The sequence below is a fragment of the Patagioenas fasciata genome, chromosome 2, assembly GCF_037038585.1.
Source record: "Patagioenas fasciata isolate bPatFas1 chromosome 2, bPatFas1.hap1, whole genome shotgun sequence".
Classification (NCBI taxonomy): Eukaryota; Metazoa; Chordata; class Aves; order Columbiformes; family Columbidae; genus Patagioenas; species Patagioenas fasciata.
In genome coordinates, this window is record NC_092521.1 from 91,285,281 (window position 1) to 91,303,222 (window position 17,942).

Genomic DNA, 17,942 nt, shown 5'->3' on the forward strand with positions numbered 1-17,942 from the left:
ACATGTAGGAAGAAGAGTGCTTGAAGAAAGAAATAAAAGCACAGTAGCTGGCACTTCTCTGCAATAACATTATCAGCCTGCTGAGAGCAATTACAATAGCACAGACAGCACTTGCTTTATTGTGACCTTATTGAATTAAATCTGAGGAAAAAAACCTCTGAGATTCAGCAGGGAATTTATTAGAAAATTTTAATGCCAACTTAAATTTGATCCAAAGGACTCAATATTAAAGGTCATATCCATTACTATACGGTGGGAAACCCTGGATCTCTCTGTTCTTATGTTCCACCCTTTCTCAGTTTTGTTTTCTTTTGTAAGAATAGGTCACACTCTCCTTCTCTCAGCTTTGCAGAACTCTGTATTAGAGGTACAAGACTGCTATTTACATTTTAAAAAGCCTTAGCCAGCAAGTCAAATAAAGAACTCCAATCTTACTTAAATGAAAAGTTGAAAATGAAAACCAAGATCAAGCAGCACTGAGGAAACCGATGTGCTACACAGCCAGATTTTACCACCTTACATGCATATACAAAGCATATAACCTGATCTTCACTGAATTATCTGCCCTACTTCCAGATTAGCTGTCATCATGACAGGAGAGTCAGGTATGAACTCACTACTGACTTGCACAGAATGGTAAAAACTGTGTAGTATTTCTAAAAAACAAATTCTTAACTCGACATCATTGCAAACCTTTGAAACTGGAAGTACCATCACTGAAATCTGTTCAGCTGCGCTTCAAAAGCTCTTTGTATGATGGCAAGCACATGCATGGCCATGGTTACTGGGTACTTCTTCAAGCCCCACCGTGCCCCTACCCAGAGCTTTCAGCTTTACAACAGGCGATATACATGCTAAACACTCGTGAAAAATATCAAGTGCACTGTGGAGCTTGTGCATTACTCCCGGAAGGAAGTATTGCCCACAGATTAGCAGGATAGCTACATGAAGTTACTTTTCTTTTAGCTGAAGATTTAGGAAAGTAATAGAAACACAGATGGCCTGTACTGTACCAAAAGATGAAAAACACTACAAGTTCTACTTTTATACTACATTGATTTATTTCAAATATGAAATTGTATTAGAGGGAGAAAGATCATGTTCTTGAATGCTTATGTAATTTTGGAGTTTACATTCTGGTGACTTCCAGAGTCCCTTGGACTGTTAAGTGACCACAGTAGTCAGCACAAATGTGCGAACACAAGTATGACCCCTGCTATCAATCTGCCCAGGTACCCTCTGAACAAAAGAGCCATCCTGTCTGTTCAGCCTATGAGGATATACGTTACGGGTATTCATTACGCTCCTTACTTTCTCAGTAGCCTCAGTATTCACTTGAGGCAGGATGCCTGAGGAAAAAAAGGTTAAAAGACAAGTTTCCTGTACCAGGCTCACTTAGGTTTTAAATCATAACCTACCTGATGACCTCTTAGCAGCAATTTCAGTCTTCCTCAAAAGTACTGGAAAACCTGGCAATTGAACTATTAATAGTTTAACCTGCCATTCAGGCTATGCTGGAATTAAATACATTTTTTGAGGATAGCACATGAAAATACTCTTTTCTGAACTTAATTCACACAAGATTTTACCTTCTTCATGCTATCAGCCAAACTAAATTTAGTTTCATCTACATCTCAGGTATCTTGGCAGCTTTGAAGTCAAAAGGGCAAATACAATTTGAATGCCACTGAAAGGTCACCACTTCTTAAAGACTCGTGCTCATACATTCATACGCAGACCCAACTTCCCCTTCCAGACATAGAGGCAAACGATCTCTAGCTCAGAACCTGCACGGCAGTGTCTGACATGTCGTACCAGTGGCACCTCAGGTGCCTGCTTTTGAAAATAAACACAGCTTATTCACACAAGCACCCTACTGCAAAGCCCTCTACATGTAACATGAATGTACTTAATCTGCTATGCTAAAGAAAGTGTTGACGGTTTTGCCTTCTGAATTGCTTTACCCTTCACAAAGAAACTGATTACACATCTTTTGCTTGAATGTGATTTTATTTGGTAACCACTGTAATTCTGCCCATTAGACAGCTGTGTCTTATCAGTCTTTTCTCCTTCAAAAAAAGAGAGGCTTAATTTATTACTTTTAACATTTGCAAGTCAACAAAATGACTGCTAGACTAAAACTGAAACATTTAATATTTTAATTTGCCTTTTCATATAAAAGCTAGCCTTGATGTTAGAGTACAGAGATCTTAGTTTTGTATGCTGCCAACAAAATCTCTGGGTCTGATTTTTTTTAAGGCAACACATGAGAGCTTCAGTTAGTAAGAAGAAGACAGGAATTACAGAAATAGAAATTCTAATCATGACACTGGGTATGATGGCATCAGGCTTCATACTAGTGTTTAACTCAGCTGTTTGCCAGCCATTTTTCTCTCATACAAGTTCAAAGAAGTGAAATAAAAACTATCGATCTATTAAAAATCATTTTCAACTTACAGTATCTTATTTATCATACAGATAAATACAACGTTTTAGAGTGCTATGCTAGAGTACTGTGTGAGGATGAAGCAAGGATGGAGACCAAGAAAGGCAAGAGGAATGCAAATGCTAGCATGTCTGATTTTGAATTGTTCAAAGAACAAGGAACTTTGTTACCTTCATCAAGATTCGGATGTTTAAACCTAGGACTGAGACTCTGGTGAATTTTTTATTCACCCCTTGATAAAGGGGCTTTGTTATCATCAGATATGTAAATATTCTTTTCCTACTGTTTCAACTGATTAGAGGTTAGTCATATTCATTCTTCCAGCTCTTCCTATTGTTCTTTCCCAAAATAAGCATTTATTTTTCTTATCTCATTTTCAACCAAAACAAATGGTGTGCCTCTAACTGTATGTAAAATACCATTTAATTCTACAGCATTTCAGATAACTGATTTCATCAACAGTTCTTTCTACAATTAGCATTGTAAAGTTAGGTCCTACCCAGTAAGATACTAAAATAATTATTTTTATATCGTATTTGAGTTTAACAACATTAAAGACTTATCCCATTTTTTGTATGTACATGTATGTTTACCTGAAAAACTGCAGCTCACCTTTATGACCTCAGTTAAAAAGACAAGTAAAATTGCAAATCCCACAAATAGCTGCTTCCCTACTTCTCTCTTTTCCTATCCTGGTGTTCATGCTGGCTGACACTTAACTAGAAAATAACAGCATTAACTATTAAGTCTTTCTTCACTGCTACTAGGCATGGTTTTTAATGTAAGAATATTGCCTTTGGTGTGGCCCATAAAGCATGGTAAGACAGATACAAACACTACGGTCAGCAATCTGCCAGCCTTTTGTCTCAGCAGATTTTCTTCTCCAGTCTACCCTCACTTGGATCTAAAGAGGACAGAGAAGAGAACAAGGTAGATGATAAAGGGATACCTACTGAGACAGTGTTGTAAGGCTTGGAATACCATGCTTTAATTCCTGCTGTGAGCGTATTTTGGGAACCTGGGCAAAGAAATTAGTTCCCTAAGCATAAAAGTCTTTAAACGTGTGCTTACATTTAAACAGAAGTAGCCTCCTTCATTTCCACCTCAATATCTCAAAGACAGGCATGTGGAGAAAAACGCACAGTTAAAATCAGGGTGACCCAGAGGTCACTGCTACTTCTGTAAAGGAGCAGTGCTAGTGATTCTCTCTGTCCTCTGCCTCGCTTGTACAGCTGAGAGAAGTGAAACAGTCCCAGCTCTGACAAGTCCCTTGAGATGGCACAACAAATGTGAGCGTACTGTCATGCAACACTATTTGGTACAAAACTCACACTTTGAAAAGATTTACTTCCTTTTTAAAAATTTTTTGGTTTTACCCTTAAAGCATACCATACATGTGGCAAAGGTATTTTTCTGTCAGTGTATTATTCTACAGCACGACTTCGCATAGCAATTTTTACTTCCCCCATAAGCATACATACAAATCTCTTACAAGCAATTTACAACACGTCAAACTGCTTAAGGAGACTCTTAAAAATCTAATGTATGAAGTTAACCATTGACATGATTTATTATTGAAGTTCTGCTGTTATAACCTGACAATTAAGAAATATTGATAAATGTAAACACATTATTGATGTCAATTAAAAAGCACGAGATTGATTAACCTCCCAGAGGTATACTGGCACAAGCAGTTAGAGAGTACTCACCCTCCCCCAATAAGTATTCACTACTGACAAATTTGCAAATTAGACTGCTATGAGACAAAACGTACTTTCAATTAAAATTAAGATCATTTGAACACATAACCAAAACACTGGGTCAACAACAAAACCAAGAGAATTACAAACAAGATCTGTATTAATGTGTCAGGATAAGGGATTAGGTCACATAATGCTCTCATTAACCATACACTTGGATGAAAATACGATTAAAAATTACCAAAGCAACCACTCAGCAAGTGAATTATGCTCATAGGAGAAAGATCATGAACATATTATTTAGCCACTACACTGCAATATTCATAACTTCCAAGGTGAGGGACAAGACCTTGTTTACAAGGTTCACAGCAGATCTTTGTTTCAGAGAATGTATTTATGTACATTCTACAGGTGCCCAAATCATAAAGGTGAACTCGAAACTCTGTTTAGTAACGGTTCAATTCCTGCAAAGCAAACAGCCTAGGAAGGACATTCAGGCAGCCCATACCTTGAAGTGGGGGAGAAACCATCTGACATGCCCGAGAGAATAACAACAGGAATCAGTCAATTTGTATTTAAATGTGACTGGGAGAGTTTGGGCTCCTTTTTTCCTTCTTCTTTTTAGTTGCCTTCAGAATTAATGTACTGGCATAATGCCTGTCACCAAGATGAAGGGTACTGCGGCTATAGCTTTTAATGGCCAAAAAAAACCCAGGCTCACCTCAGAAAACACAGAGCTAAAGACAGCAGCAATGCACCAATACCAAGGAGACTGCGTAAACACTAATTAAACTTCTCTCTACACTCTTGTCTAGAAAACAGTTTTCCCTGCTTAAACTTCCAAGGGCTGAATCAGACATGCTGACATTGGAGTCTAGCAACTTTCTTCCCTCAAGCTTGGCCTTCCTCACAACTTCATGGATCAAACACATTTCCCTCAAATAAAGCAGCTTACTACAGAGACATCAGACAGAATCCAAATTACTGCAAAAAAGATAAAATTGAAACACAACATGTCAATGATAAAGCTTGTTTGCTTGAAAGAAGTTTAAATAAAGGCCGCACATATGTTCATGTTTATTGTCAAAATAAAACTAGATCACTGTGAATTTACCTGGCTGCAAATTCAGTCCAATAGTATTAGTGGCAGAGACCATGTTTGGTGCTATGCTAAACCACAGGGGTATTCAGTGGATACCTGGAAGATTACAGTACATGCAGATACACCAGACACAGGGGACCATGGAGAGGGTTTCTTATTTCTTTTTTTGAACTAACTTTTTTTTTTTTTAAACAGATTTTTATGAAATGACAGTTAACATTGGTAGGGTTCTTAAGTTTTGTTTTGACAAGCAATTTTAAAAGAAGAAAACAACCGGCACCTTTGCAATTGGGACAAGGGAAAAGTTTTAGTGATTGAACCAACAGAAGCAGCATGAAGGTAAGAAGATGGGGAAATAAAAAGTACTCGTGACGCCAGATTCATGAAGCACATAGAACAAATAGAGCTCTTTGAAGGCTGGCCTTATGCTGAAAATGAAGATGAGAATAAATTCTTTAGACTTGACAAACTATCTGTGGAAGAAACAAAATGGCATCTGATTTAGAGTGGCAGGGGAAGATTTTACATACTGTATTTTCAATGTGCTGAGGGGAGAAGCATGGCCATCTGAAAGGCCAGAAAAGGATGCAAGTTCCTCAAAGAGGTGCTAAAACGCTCCCTCTTCCCTTTGATAGTTAGAAGGGAAAAATGATAACTGTAATATGCTGAGAGACTGATGACTGAGCATGGGGGGAGAAAACGTCATTAAAAAACCCCATTGTACCACCGCTACAGGACTAGGTGACTTGTCAGACAGTGATGGCATCAACACCACCATCGTCATCCTGAATTACAGACTGCAGTTCAAGGGCAGCAGAACACATTCCTGGGAATCTGAGGCACCAGACAACTGTGCCAAAGCTCCTCCTGGGGGGAAGCGTACCTGCTCGGCCACGGTGCCATTGAACCTGACACGTCTCTTTTCAACAAGCAGCACAAAACCAGGAAGGGAAGTTTTCTCAGCAAGGAAAGCGAAATAAAAGAACAACAGATTAAAAAACAAGCAACAAACTGTGGGAAATCAAAACAGAGATCACTGCTGTAATAACAGCCCTGTTGTCTCTTACTTTTTTTCAGAAGTCCTCAAAACAGCTATCCCTTTCACTTCCTCATCATCTAGCTGTACTTAAAACTGGTTTACCCCATGATAACACCACTGAAAAGGGACAGCCAGGAGAGATCTATGTTCTGACATGAACGTAAGTCACAAGACAGGTGAAAGGCTTTCACACAGTTATATGTTTCTTAAATAACACACTAAACTGCCATACTTCTCTTTTTCCTATTCAGCAAAAGAGATCCTTCACAAATGTTCTACTCTGCAGCAGACACCACACAGCAAGAAAGACAGGAAGTTACTAAAACGTTAATATATGTTAAAGCTAGATACTAAATTCTCAGGCACCACAACAAACTGGATTGGCAGATATCAGCTCAAGATCACAGTCAGATTAGAAACATGGTGGAAGTCGCCTGAGCTGTGATCAAAATTACCAGCACTTATTTCTACCTTCCATCTCCTGGCAATATTTTATATTTATACCATGACACACATGCACTTGCTGTTATTCACCTCATTTGGAAGAGGCCACCTTGAAGTTCTGTTGCAACAGTCACCCCTATGAACCATATTTATTTACACACTGACCAGAAGTCCTTGAGTTACCAACCACAGGAAAGCAGAAAGCATGAATGGTCGAGTGGTAGATGAACACATCTCCCTGAAACTTGAGATTTCCTTGCTTCTGGAGCTTTCTTCAGCACAGACCGGTTCAATCAGTGCTACCCACTGTTTCAAGGAGCTACTGCCCAGCCAGGCTGATAAACTTACTCTTTTCTACGTGGAAGTTTACACCTAGCATTTACTTGATCGGATGTGACATACTGCCATGCCAAATTGCTCGCTAGAAAGTAAGTCCTTCTCCCGTCCTTCAGACAGCTCTCCTCTGCGCACGGCGTCAGATGCTCTGGGTGCATTATATAACTACTTATTATTTATGATAAGGCTCCAGCCTCACTGGACTAGCCACTAAAAACATGTAACAAAAATAATGACAGCTCTTTATGACAGATAATTAAAGTACTTTAAAAGCAGCTGCCAGCACTCAACAGCCTTTATTTTTTTAGGAAAGGTTACTGCATACATCAAATGCTGTGTTTTACATGAGGGCTCTTAGATCAGAAAGATAAAGCCTCATTCTACCTCTGAATCGCCTTTGCTTGTAGCCTACAGGGTACTTTCAATGCAGGGTCTACTTCAGTATTTAATATTGTGGGCAGAAACTGACACTTGTAATTCAGTCAGCAGGGCAAGCAGCAGCAGATCACTTGTGAAAATACAATCTCGCTCTCCACCAGGAGAGTTAAATGAAAGCTTAAGGAGTAACACTGCTCTGGAGACTCACACAGGCGTAACCTGGAGCGCCAGGCCAGCTACACATGGGGAAAATGTCTGTTTTATGTCCTGCGTATTTTGAAGCTAGAAATTAAGCTGATACGACAGCTCTGGGCTTTTGGCATCTGTTACAATATTGCATATCTCCATTGCATATCTCCATGCCAAGATGAAAAATCTATTTGAAAAGTCTGGCCAAAGTGGACCTCAGTGCTAACAAGTCCAGTGAAGGGCCAAGTTCTGATTCATGTGGGTTTCTGTTCAAATTTACCAAACCTTTTCCAAAGTCACTCTATTGCATTTTCTCTACTTTGTTCCTCCTCCCTTCGCCGCCAACCTTATGGATATTTACTGGACATGAAATACATTTACTCACATACTGGAATACAAAACCAGTATAGCTCTGAATTTAATGCCTCCCCATTTCAACTTCAATTTTAAGCTTTCTCTTGTTTACTAAAAGACAGGTATTATCCATCTCATGCTATATCTTCCTCCTCCTGCATCTCTGTCTCTTTCCAAGTCAAAAAGCACTGAAGCGTACGATATGTTAAGGATTTCTGTTTCTTCCTTAATCATATTCTTCCTTGTAGGCTACTGTTATGAAAGAATATATAAATACATAGTTCCTGAGTTATATTTACAAAACGCTGTAAAAGTGCAACTTGAACATAATAAATAGGATTTAAATGACCTTGAGGAATAAAATTATCTAAAAATATCACTCCAAAGAGCTTTAAAATTAAAAAAAAAAATCCAGAGAAAAATCCTCCCAATGCCTTCAAAAAAACCAAAGTAATCTGATTTACATTCAGTGTTTGGCTTTGCTACAGACTTCCAACATAATTTTGGTAAATACATGTAGGGAACCAATCAAGTGAGAACTCCGGATCTGCTAAAGCAATTAAAAACCATCCACCAGTATTGCAATAGGTAAGAGAAGGTCAAGAGGTTCATTAAATTCTAGATGCCATTGCAAGTATTTACTAGTGATAGATGCTTGATTACCTTCAAAAGCTGATATCGTGCAGTTGATAAAACTGGTTTATTATGATTTTTTTTTATTGTTTGATCACCGCCTGCTCTTCTGTGCATGAGGCATTCGAAAGCTCTTTCCTGCGTCTGCACTTGCTTTAAAAATCTAAATGGCTTGAGAGGTAGCAATACTTCTCTCTGTGCATATCTTGGCTCTACCCTGGTTGGAACATGTAGATGCAACTATAATAAATAGAAATATATGACACTAGTAAGAAAGCATCAAACTTCTAATGACATTCTTCTTAGATAAGAACTATAACTCTACAAACTTTTGTAGAAAAAGAGGTATTGCCATTGTGAAGCTGAAATAAATAAATAAATAAATAAATAGATAGATAGATAAATAGATAGATAAATAAATAAATAAATAAAAATAATTCAAGGAGCCTCTCAAGAAAAGAAGTAAATTAATTTGTGATTTGAAAACTTCCTTGCAGTGACAAACTTGATTAAAGGAAATCCTATTGTAGCTCCAACGTAACTGGCTCCCAGCAGGAAAACGTGACTTGCCAATATCATGTGCATTCCTGAAGAGCAGTGCGGGTGCTGCACCCAGTACTGAGAGCACCTAAAGAGCTTGTCCGGCTGTTCTTTCCTCTTGGCTTCAAAAATGGTGCTAACATAACTGAATGCATTTCACAGTATTTTGCAACTTTCTTACATAATCATAAAAATTAGACAGAAGTATGACTTGTAGCCTGAAACTAAAACTACTAACAATTTTCATAATGAACCTTCTCCTGCTAAGAGCATCCAGCCTACATTGCTTTGCAGTATCAATACAGGTATCTTCAGATACACAGAATGTTTCTTGAAGATTGGAATTTACTATCTCAAGGAACTTCTCAATGTTGCTCACAACCGTGTAAATTGGTATCAGTCCCCTGAATGCTCAAGAATATGCTTTCAGTCCAGAAATACGTACACCTTGGTATTTACTAATTTACGTGCTATTGCTACAAATCAATCACAAGATTACTAGAGCTGAACTATGAAAAACAATGGGAGTATTTGCTGATAAAGCCACAAAGGATGAGCAATAAAACTGAAAGCAAGTACAGTAAACTAAGGTACTTCTGCCTTTTGTTTTTCAGAGTAACTATAATTGAAAATGCTTGTCTTACTAATATTTATTAAGCATGCCTAAATATTTATACTATTTTGATAAACAGAAATATGTTTTCTTATGCTGTGGATATATTAGTAGCAGTTCATAATATGAGTGCTGTATTAGTTAATTCATTCAGTCTCATTTCCACTTCCATTCAACTGTTATTTGAATTTATGATATTGCTAAAATACAGATAATGAATGCCTCAAGAAGGTACAATACTTGATTACATACAGCTGCACTGGCAACTTGGCTTGCTAAAAAAGTAGATCCAGAAGAACTGTCCGACTGTTCTTATTTTACACAAATTTCAAAACAAGACCATACTGATAATTTTCACCAGAAATGCAAATGTGGAGAAACACAAAAATAGGAGACCGAAATCTCACGCTAAGGATGACACACACCTTAATCAAGGCGTAGTCATGACATATTTCATTAAAAGAAATGGAGTTAAAATCAATGAATATTGCAAGGATTAGAATGTACTCACAACATGCTGCAAACATGAAAAACGCTGCAAGTACTCAATACTTATCATTATCAATGGAGCCTTTTTAATAGAGTTCTCATACTTCAAAACCTCATTCCTTCATTCTTTTTCACATCTGAAGGGAAGACTAAGAGAGGTTGAGCCTGAGGAAGAACAACTCAAACTCAAAAGAACAAGAAAAGTTCCTCTGTTCCCTTAGAAAGTGCTGTCAAGGAAGCAGATCCACACGTCCTGACTGTCTCACTGCTCACGGGGTATCTCTAGTCTCCCTGCTAAAGCTTTGTGCAAACCATCATTCTCATCAGTTTGGACTATTTAAAGGGGCAAACAAAAGCTGTGAAATATCAAAACTGTTTGACTGAAGAGTACTGCAGTTGTATGATGTCAAAACCAGCTCAATTGATATTAAAGCCTTCAGAGCCACCAGAAAAAAACCAAAATAATCCTTAGCTGAGCAACAAGATGACTGGTGGTTTCCAGTGACAATCTAAAACTAAGGATCTGGACAGTACTGTGGAGGAATATGTAAGAATGAGATGTCCTATAAATTAAAACAGGGATTTAATCAAAGCAAACAGGTCTAATATAGCTTCTGAATTTCACTTTCGTATTTTCAGTTCAAAACTTAAGAGACTGCATGACAAAAAAAAACCTAGAAAACACTTCAAAACACTCAGTATTATCCCATATTCAAAGTGGCTTTTATAAATCTTGAATCTCGGCTTGAGCAGTAACATTTCAGGGCAAATTCTCCTAACATATTCCAATAGCAATGGAAACTCACAAATGAACTTGTAGTAGTATAGCTGGGGAACTGCTGTTACGATAATCCTCAAAGGACCTCAGGACTTAGCCTCAAAACTTTCTATTTCAAACTTACCCATGACAATGTATTTATCACAACACCGTTCTTTACAGGGAAGACATCAGAAATTGTGCAGCTTACACAGTAAACACACACAAAAAAATCTTCACAGTGTTGAGAAAAGAATCAAGAGTTGTTCCTTCCTATAGCCAGACTGCTTTTAAATTGAAACCAATAACAAGTAGAGGACTAAGGCAGAGATTAATGTTCCCCCATGCTTTTCAGCTTTATAAAGCTGCTTCTATAACATTCAAGCAAATGGTACAGTGACTGACATGAACAAAATGACAGTAATCTGTCACTATTTCACATTTCCCACTAGGTTGATTCAAATAGTTATTTATGAACCTTACACTTCAATGGTCACTTTGATGACTAAACCATAAATTAGAATGTAAAGTGAATATAAATTTGATTTTAGAGTAACAAAAAATTGTCAGCAAAGTGGGATATTACTTAATTTCTATTGACACGCTATGAAAAAGTCAGCAATACCAAGATGGGCTACATCATAATAAACCCCAAACTTAGCAAAAATTGTATGCTAGGTCCCATGTTTGCTTCAGTGCTCCTGTATTTAAAAAGAAAAGTACTGTATATTATGCTTGGTTAGTTTTACATATGAAGTCTTAATAATGTCAGATGACTTCATTACTTAGATTTTCAATTAAATGGGGAGCAAGAATGATTTTTTTTTCCACAGATTGTGATTAAATTTGACAGCAAGTAAATATTAATATGAATTCGGATGCTAAGGTTTTTAATAGTCCTGATGACAAGCTTACTTCTAAGACAGAGTTGCTATTTTTCCAATATTTATCTCCTCCTTTACTACTGAAAGTGAGGTCACACTGAAACATAATAGAAATTCTGCAAAGAACAGCAGTTCTCAGATTTTTTTCGGAAAACCTTCTTTGGGGGCTGGGAGGGAAGAGTGGAGGGCAGGGAATGACTTAAAAATAAAAAAAAAAAAAATTGTTATTACCCAAACTTTAAGTCTTGTAAAGACTCATGTAAAAAAACATATTATTATTTTTTTTTCAGTTACCTATTCTTCACATACAGGATTGTTAGAGATACTTGTGTAGATAGAGGCACACGTATGTGTTTATGTATGACCAAAATGTTCACTAGCAATCAAGGAACACAAAATGTCCTTAAGCCCAAGTACACCAGTCAGACATTAACCAAGCTTGCCTGCTCCTCTTCCTACTCTTTCCAAGGCAGCTGAAAGACCTGTCAGATGTTGAGGGAAAATCTTCAGGCTAAAAGAAAACTTCATAAAAGGTGCAAGACTAGACCAACACCCCAGAAGGAAAAGAGTTCACCCCTGTCAAGAATCTGTTTGAGAGAAATGGTATCTTTTTTCAGGGTCTACAGTAACAAGGTAATCTGCACACCCACAGGACTCAGGTGAGAAGAGTTTTATTTTAGTCCCAGATCTATTATAGCTCAGATGAGTCAGTAGAACCATGTTTTGTCAAAAGAAAAGCTGGAAAGCTTTTATTTTAGCAAGATTAAATCACCATCTGACTTAGAATTGCAGTTCATAATTTAGCCTCATAGATCCAGTGAGAGCTAAATCCTACCAACACCAAGTCTCGGTACTCTGAATATTGAAGTATTACAAATCAGTATCCTCATTTCAGTATCCCAGGTAAATATCTATAAAGCAGAAGCAATATTTCTCACATATTTCAAATGCTTTGATACCTTGAAATTGAACTCTTTTTAGAAAAAGGAAGTATTTGCTATTATAAAAATGTGCCAAGTAGGTCCTGGTTAAGAAATTTTAAAACAAAAATAAATTTAGTGTAGTTCAGTTATCCATTTCACAGCAAAACAGTTACTGTGGTAGCCTCACCAATATTTTCCTGATTTATTAAAGATATAATGTTTACATTCTTTCTTACAACCATCACAGAGTATTTTCTGACATGCTGACAGGAATTTTTCTTAGCCACAATCTAGAAGAGATTTTCTGTAGCATTTTACTGTGGGAGATCCGACACCCACAAACTGTTTCTTTTTTGATGCAGAATTTCTGTAAGTGGCAGAACGTGACCTATGCATTTTGCTACCCTCTGTGACAGATGCCCTCCTCCCGTTTGAATTAAACGAACTTTAGTCCAGGCAAATACACAGCAAGTCAACCTAACTGAAATTAATCCTATTGTGTGAGGCTACCAGTGAGAACCCTGCACCAAACCCCAAAACCCCCAGTTTGGCTGGACACTGGGCTGATAAGCGGCTGAAACTGCATTAACACAGCAGGAAATCTGACGACGAATCAACCACTTTACATTATAAACACCTGCAGCCATCAGGGTCTATTGAGCTCTCCCCCCATAGCAGCTGCCTGTGTGGTGGTGATCTCCTCTTGCACGGGAACGTCTCTCAAGGTCACCCCACAAGGCTGAGAAATCCCATACCTGTGGGTTGGTGAGTGCCATTTTTTTGCATGCACACAACATTTAAGATATGTATAGTAAGCTTAAGCGATAATCTTTGTATCCCAAAATAGCTTTAAGTATAGTATTGACTGCCAATACATCTGTACTTATTAAATATTTTGCATGTCTAAATTTACTGATTAGAACTCCACAAACTCACTACTAGCCTAGATCTGTCTGAGTGATCTCTGACTCTTCTCTTGTCACACCCTCTCTTTCATTGTCTTCTCCAGGCTCTAATATTTCCCTGAAGAATACTGGATATCAAGGCTTTTCAAGATAAAACTTCAAAAAGAACAAATGAAAATGCTACTCAGCACCTACACGTATGAAATAAAACACCACAACTTTTAAATATAATTGCACTGAATCAATCCAACCCAAATTGCTTCTTCAAGAAATACTTTTAAAATACAAAAATAACAGTGTTTGGTTTAAAAAAAGATAGCTATGGCAGCACAAAACATCACCTGTTCCTGAGAGAAGTTCCAAATAAATAATTTAATTCACACCAAAATATTCATACTTAATTGACATATCAAAGGGCCAAGCTTCCTACCAAAATAAGAATACAGCTAACTGACCTGCTGGTTGTTAAAAGATTAATCTTAAAACAGACCATAGAGGAACAAGTGCACACATTCATTTGATATTTAATAAAAGTACTACTGAGCTCCGACTGGTGTCAGTTAATTCAGATTCTGCAAGGAGCAACATTGCACTGCAAGTGCCCTTAGAGAGTTCAGGTGTAGAAGCTTGCTTTCTTCAAATTTCTACTGGTCACTGTAGATAGACAGTGGGCATGTGTGAGAAGTAATAAAGTATCCGAAGTTCAACAAAGTATAATTCATGTCTAAATAGTATGGTATCCAGTGGAAGGGAGATGCTATAAATGCTACTCAGACAAGGTCAGAGAAAAAATATTGCCACTGACTCAACTTTTCCAAGGAAAAATCTATCACTTTGTGCTTGGACACATTCAGCTAGCATTTACTTAATTCACTTTAGAATTTTCTTGTTCTGCTGCTGTTCTAACACTGTATCTGGAGATGGGGAAAAACAAACGCAGAGGCAAGATTTGGAGCAAGCGTCACAACCACTCTTCTAAACCTACAATGGAAGGAGGAAAGCATGAGGAAAGAAATGGAAATAAGTCAAGGGAAAATTAGGGCAGAACAGAGAAGCAAAATGAAGAGGTAATAAAACAAACAGGAGAAAGGGTAACAGAAGAGCATATAAACTTTCAATAGCAAAGCCTGTTCCAGTTAATGGAACAAACATTCCTAATCCCCTGTTGCAACCATCATGGATAAATGGATGTTTCCCACCCTCTCAAACTCAGACACACAAAAACTACTGTTTATCCAGAGATGTTTTGAGCACAGATCTATTTTTTCCATCTGTAGTGTAGTGATCTGAGGAGTATACAACTCTTAGATAAAATGAGAGAAATAAACATACCTGCCGATGAATAACCTCTAGGTTTGCTTTGGCTTTATTCACTAGTTCTTCTATTTTTTCAGAATCCTCTATATTCTTGTTTTCTCTGAAGGCATCTCTTATCCTTCTGATGGCATATGTTCTAAACACAAACAATAAGAAGACATGTATTTGTAGATATGTCACAGTTTTTGACACTTCAACATAATTTAAAACATGCTTATTTAAAAACAAATAAATATACATAAACACACATATATATTTTGCCCAGTTGTATACATATCTCTTTTTATTAAGAGTCTTGTCTTCCATGAGTTGAAACAGTGACCAGATTCTTTAATTAAAAAGAAGTGGTTTTACTGGAAGTTATTGTAGAAAAATTTCATATTTCACATATCGGTCCAGTCCTTATTGCTTGCTGTTTCTGTAAACACAATATTGGACGCCCGGCATGGATATTACAAAGCTCATGGACATAACAAAAAGCCTAAGAACCAAAAAATCAACCCCCAAATTATTTTGAATCATTGTGACTACTCTTACTCTGCACGCTCTACAGGTCATTGAGCTAACCACTAAATACCTTGTAGGTTATTCAAGTTCTGACGTTGTCATCTAGCAGTTAACAAAGGCAGGCTGGTGGACCAAACATAACAAAAAGGGCTCCTTCCCTCTCACCACTAACCTCTCCTAGATATCATCCCTCCGTTCAATACCTCCTCATCCATTTTCCCACTAAAAGGCAATAACAGAACACCATCGCTGCAAGTCGGAAGATCTCTGCTTTCAGAGAGGAAGGTCCAAAGCTGCAGCCATATCTCCAAATCTCTCTCCTTTCTTTTAAACCCAGTAAAGATTCTTTATGCAGCCTGTAGTGTACTGCTCAATATAAAATAAGGCAAATTTCAATATTAAAATAAATTTTTCAGACTGAGCAGTAGATAGTTTCATTAAACGCGTGCTTGAGAGGGGAAGGAGGAATGGCAGTAAACTGTTCCTGCTCAGCTATCTTGATAATGTCTCTACCACCACTTCACATCGGTATCATTTTTTACTGTAGAAAGTAAAACACTGTGCGGCACTAGAAAGAAAAAAAGGCTGCTGCAAACACCACAACTAGAATAATATTTTAATAATCGTGTTCAGTCTTCTATAAAAGTGAAACACGAGACACAAAATTGTCTGAAACACAATCATAAAAATACTCCAAAGACGATGTCGTAAAATAAAAATATTGGGGGAGGAGACTAAGGACGGGAGAGGAAGAAGAGGGAAGATGAAGAGCCAGGGGCACTCTGTACCATTAGATGGTGCTATCCAGCTCCTAATGCAGCCTCCAACCAGCCAAGTGACATATTTTCTCTTTGAGCTCATAAATAATACATTTCAATCACAAGCACCAGGATGGTTATGGAGTGCCACCCCGCTGCCACACACCGGCAGATGGTGCACGCTTTTAATTAGGGCCTGTTCACCTATAATGTGACACTGGGGTGCGTGAGGGAGCGAGTGTGTGTTTGTATGTGCGAACTTAATAGAATGTATTAAATATGGAAGCTCATTCTCATCTGCAGCTGCTGTCCTAACAAGATTTGAAGGGGAAGCTGCTTACTTCTTCTAGAAAAGAAGCAAACCTAAATCATTAAGTGTAGTGTAATTTTGTTGCTTGATAATAGATGGATTTCAAATCACCCCATAGGCATTTGTAGGGTTAAACTGTGCAGAAACATACAATATTTTCTGCAATAAAGGAAGTGTTTCCAAAAGATACAAAGACCTTACAGATATTTGTGTGTTTTTAGCTTAAAAGAAAAAACAGCAATAACAAACAGCAAGTATCCATTACTGGGTACGTGTCTTTCAAAATGCAATACAAATAAGTAAAAGCTATCCACATAAAAAGGATAGGTGGGACTAAAACAAATTCTTGTTCAGTATAACACCTACAGACCATTGGTTTTTGTACATATGGTGTTTTAATTATTCCATTTTCTCTCTCTTCCTCCGATTACATCCAACAGTTGTTGAGAAAGAAATGTACTTAGAAAATACCACCAGACCAGCTTTTATCTATAGTCAGAAAGTTGCATGTTTTTTCTCCTCTTACAATTTCTTTAAACCTTTATGAATGTTAACACTCAAGTGAAGTTATTTTACATAAGCTTTAACACAATCTTAATTCCATAGCTAAATCAATCCATCTCCAGTATTCTCTAAACATACTTCAAAGACTAGGTCTATATCCTCGTACTACTTTTTACTAAGGTTACATTGAGATTCAATGTCACTTAAAAAAAAAGCAAGCTGAACCTAAAGCTCAAAGCCAATACTATAATGACGATAAAACTTCCTTTCTTCCCCATTGAGAGGTGCCAGGGGAACATTTTGCCAGCACTCAAATTCTTTCAAAATTATGTAAAAAGTGTTAAGATATAAACAAACTGGCAGTTTGTTTTTTTTTTTTTAACAGCTTTTTATATGAAACAACAGTTGTGAGCTGTGTCAATTCCAAGCCTCAATACTCTCTACACTTGAAGAGTTTCTGAACTGAGTATGAACTAAAAGCTAGTACTAATGTTGGGGCTGTGATACTGCTGCAAGTCTACAAACAACTGAGCTCTTTTGAAAGTACACTAATGTGTGTAGCAATATGTAGTAAATATACACATGCTAGGAAAATAACTTGTTTATTCAGAAATATATCTGTTGTTTTTATTAAGAGCACTACACCAAAGATCTCCCTGATGAATAGACTAGTCAGCTGATCAGCTACTCTAATGGTGTGTATCTGCACCGCAGTCAGCACAAACACCAAAACCAATCATGGACCATTTGAAGGCACAGCTTGAAATGCCAGTGGCAGAGAACAGCTGGCTATTGTCATAAAACTTGACAACTT

General features: G+C 37.4%; 1 protein-coding gene across 2 annotated transcripts in view; it reads right to left on the reverse strand.

Annotated features, from left to right (window-relative positions):
- Positions 1–17,942, reverse strand: part of LYRM4 (LYR motif containing 4) — a 92,925-nt gene that overhangs the window by 54,814 nt on the left and 20,169 nt on the right. For both annotated transcript variants that reach the window (XR_010650845.2, XM_065830068.2), the window contains exon 2: positions 15,065–15,185. Coding sequence is in view for 1 of the 2 variants with exons in the window: in XM_065830068.2 (XP_065686140.1) it covers positions 15,065–15,185 (121 nt within the window). In the remaining variant the exon portion in view is untranslated. The remainder of the gene's footprint in view (positions 1–15,064; positions 15,186–17,942) is intronic.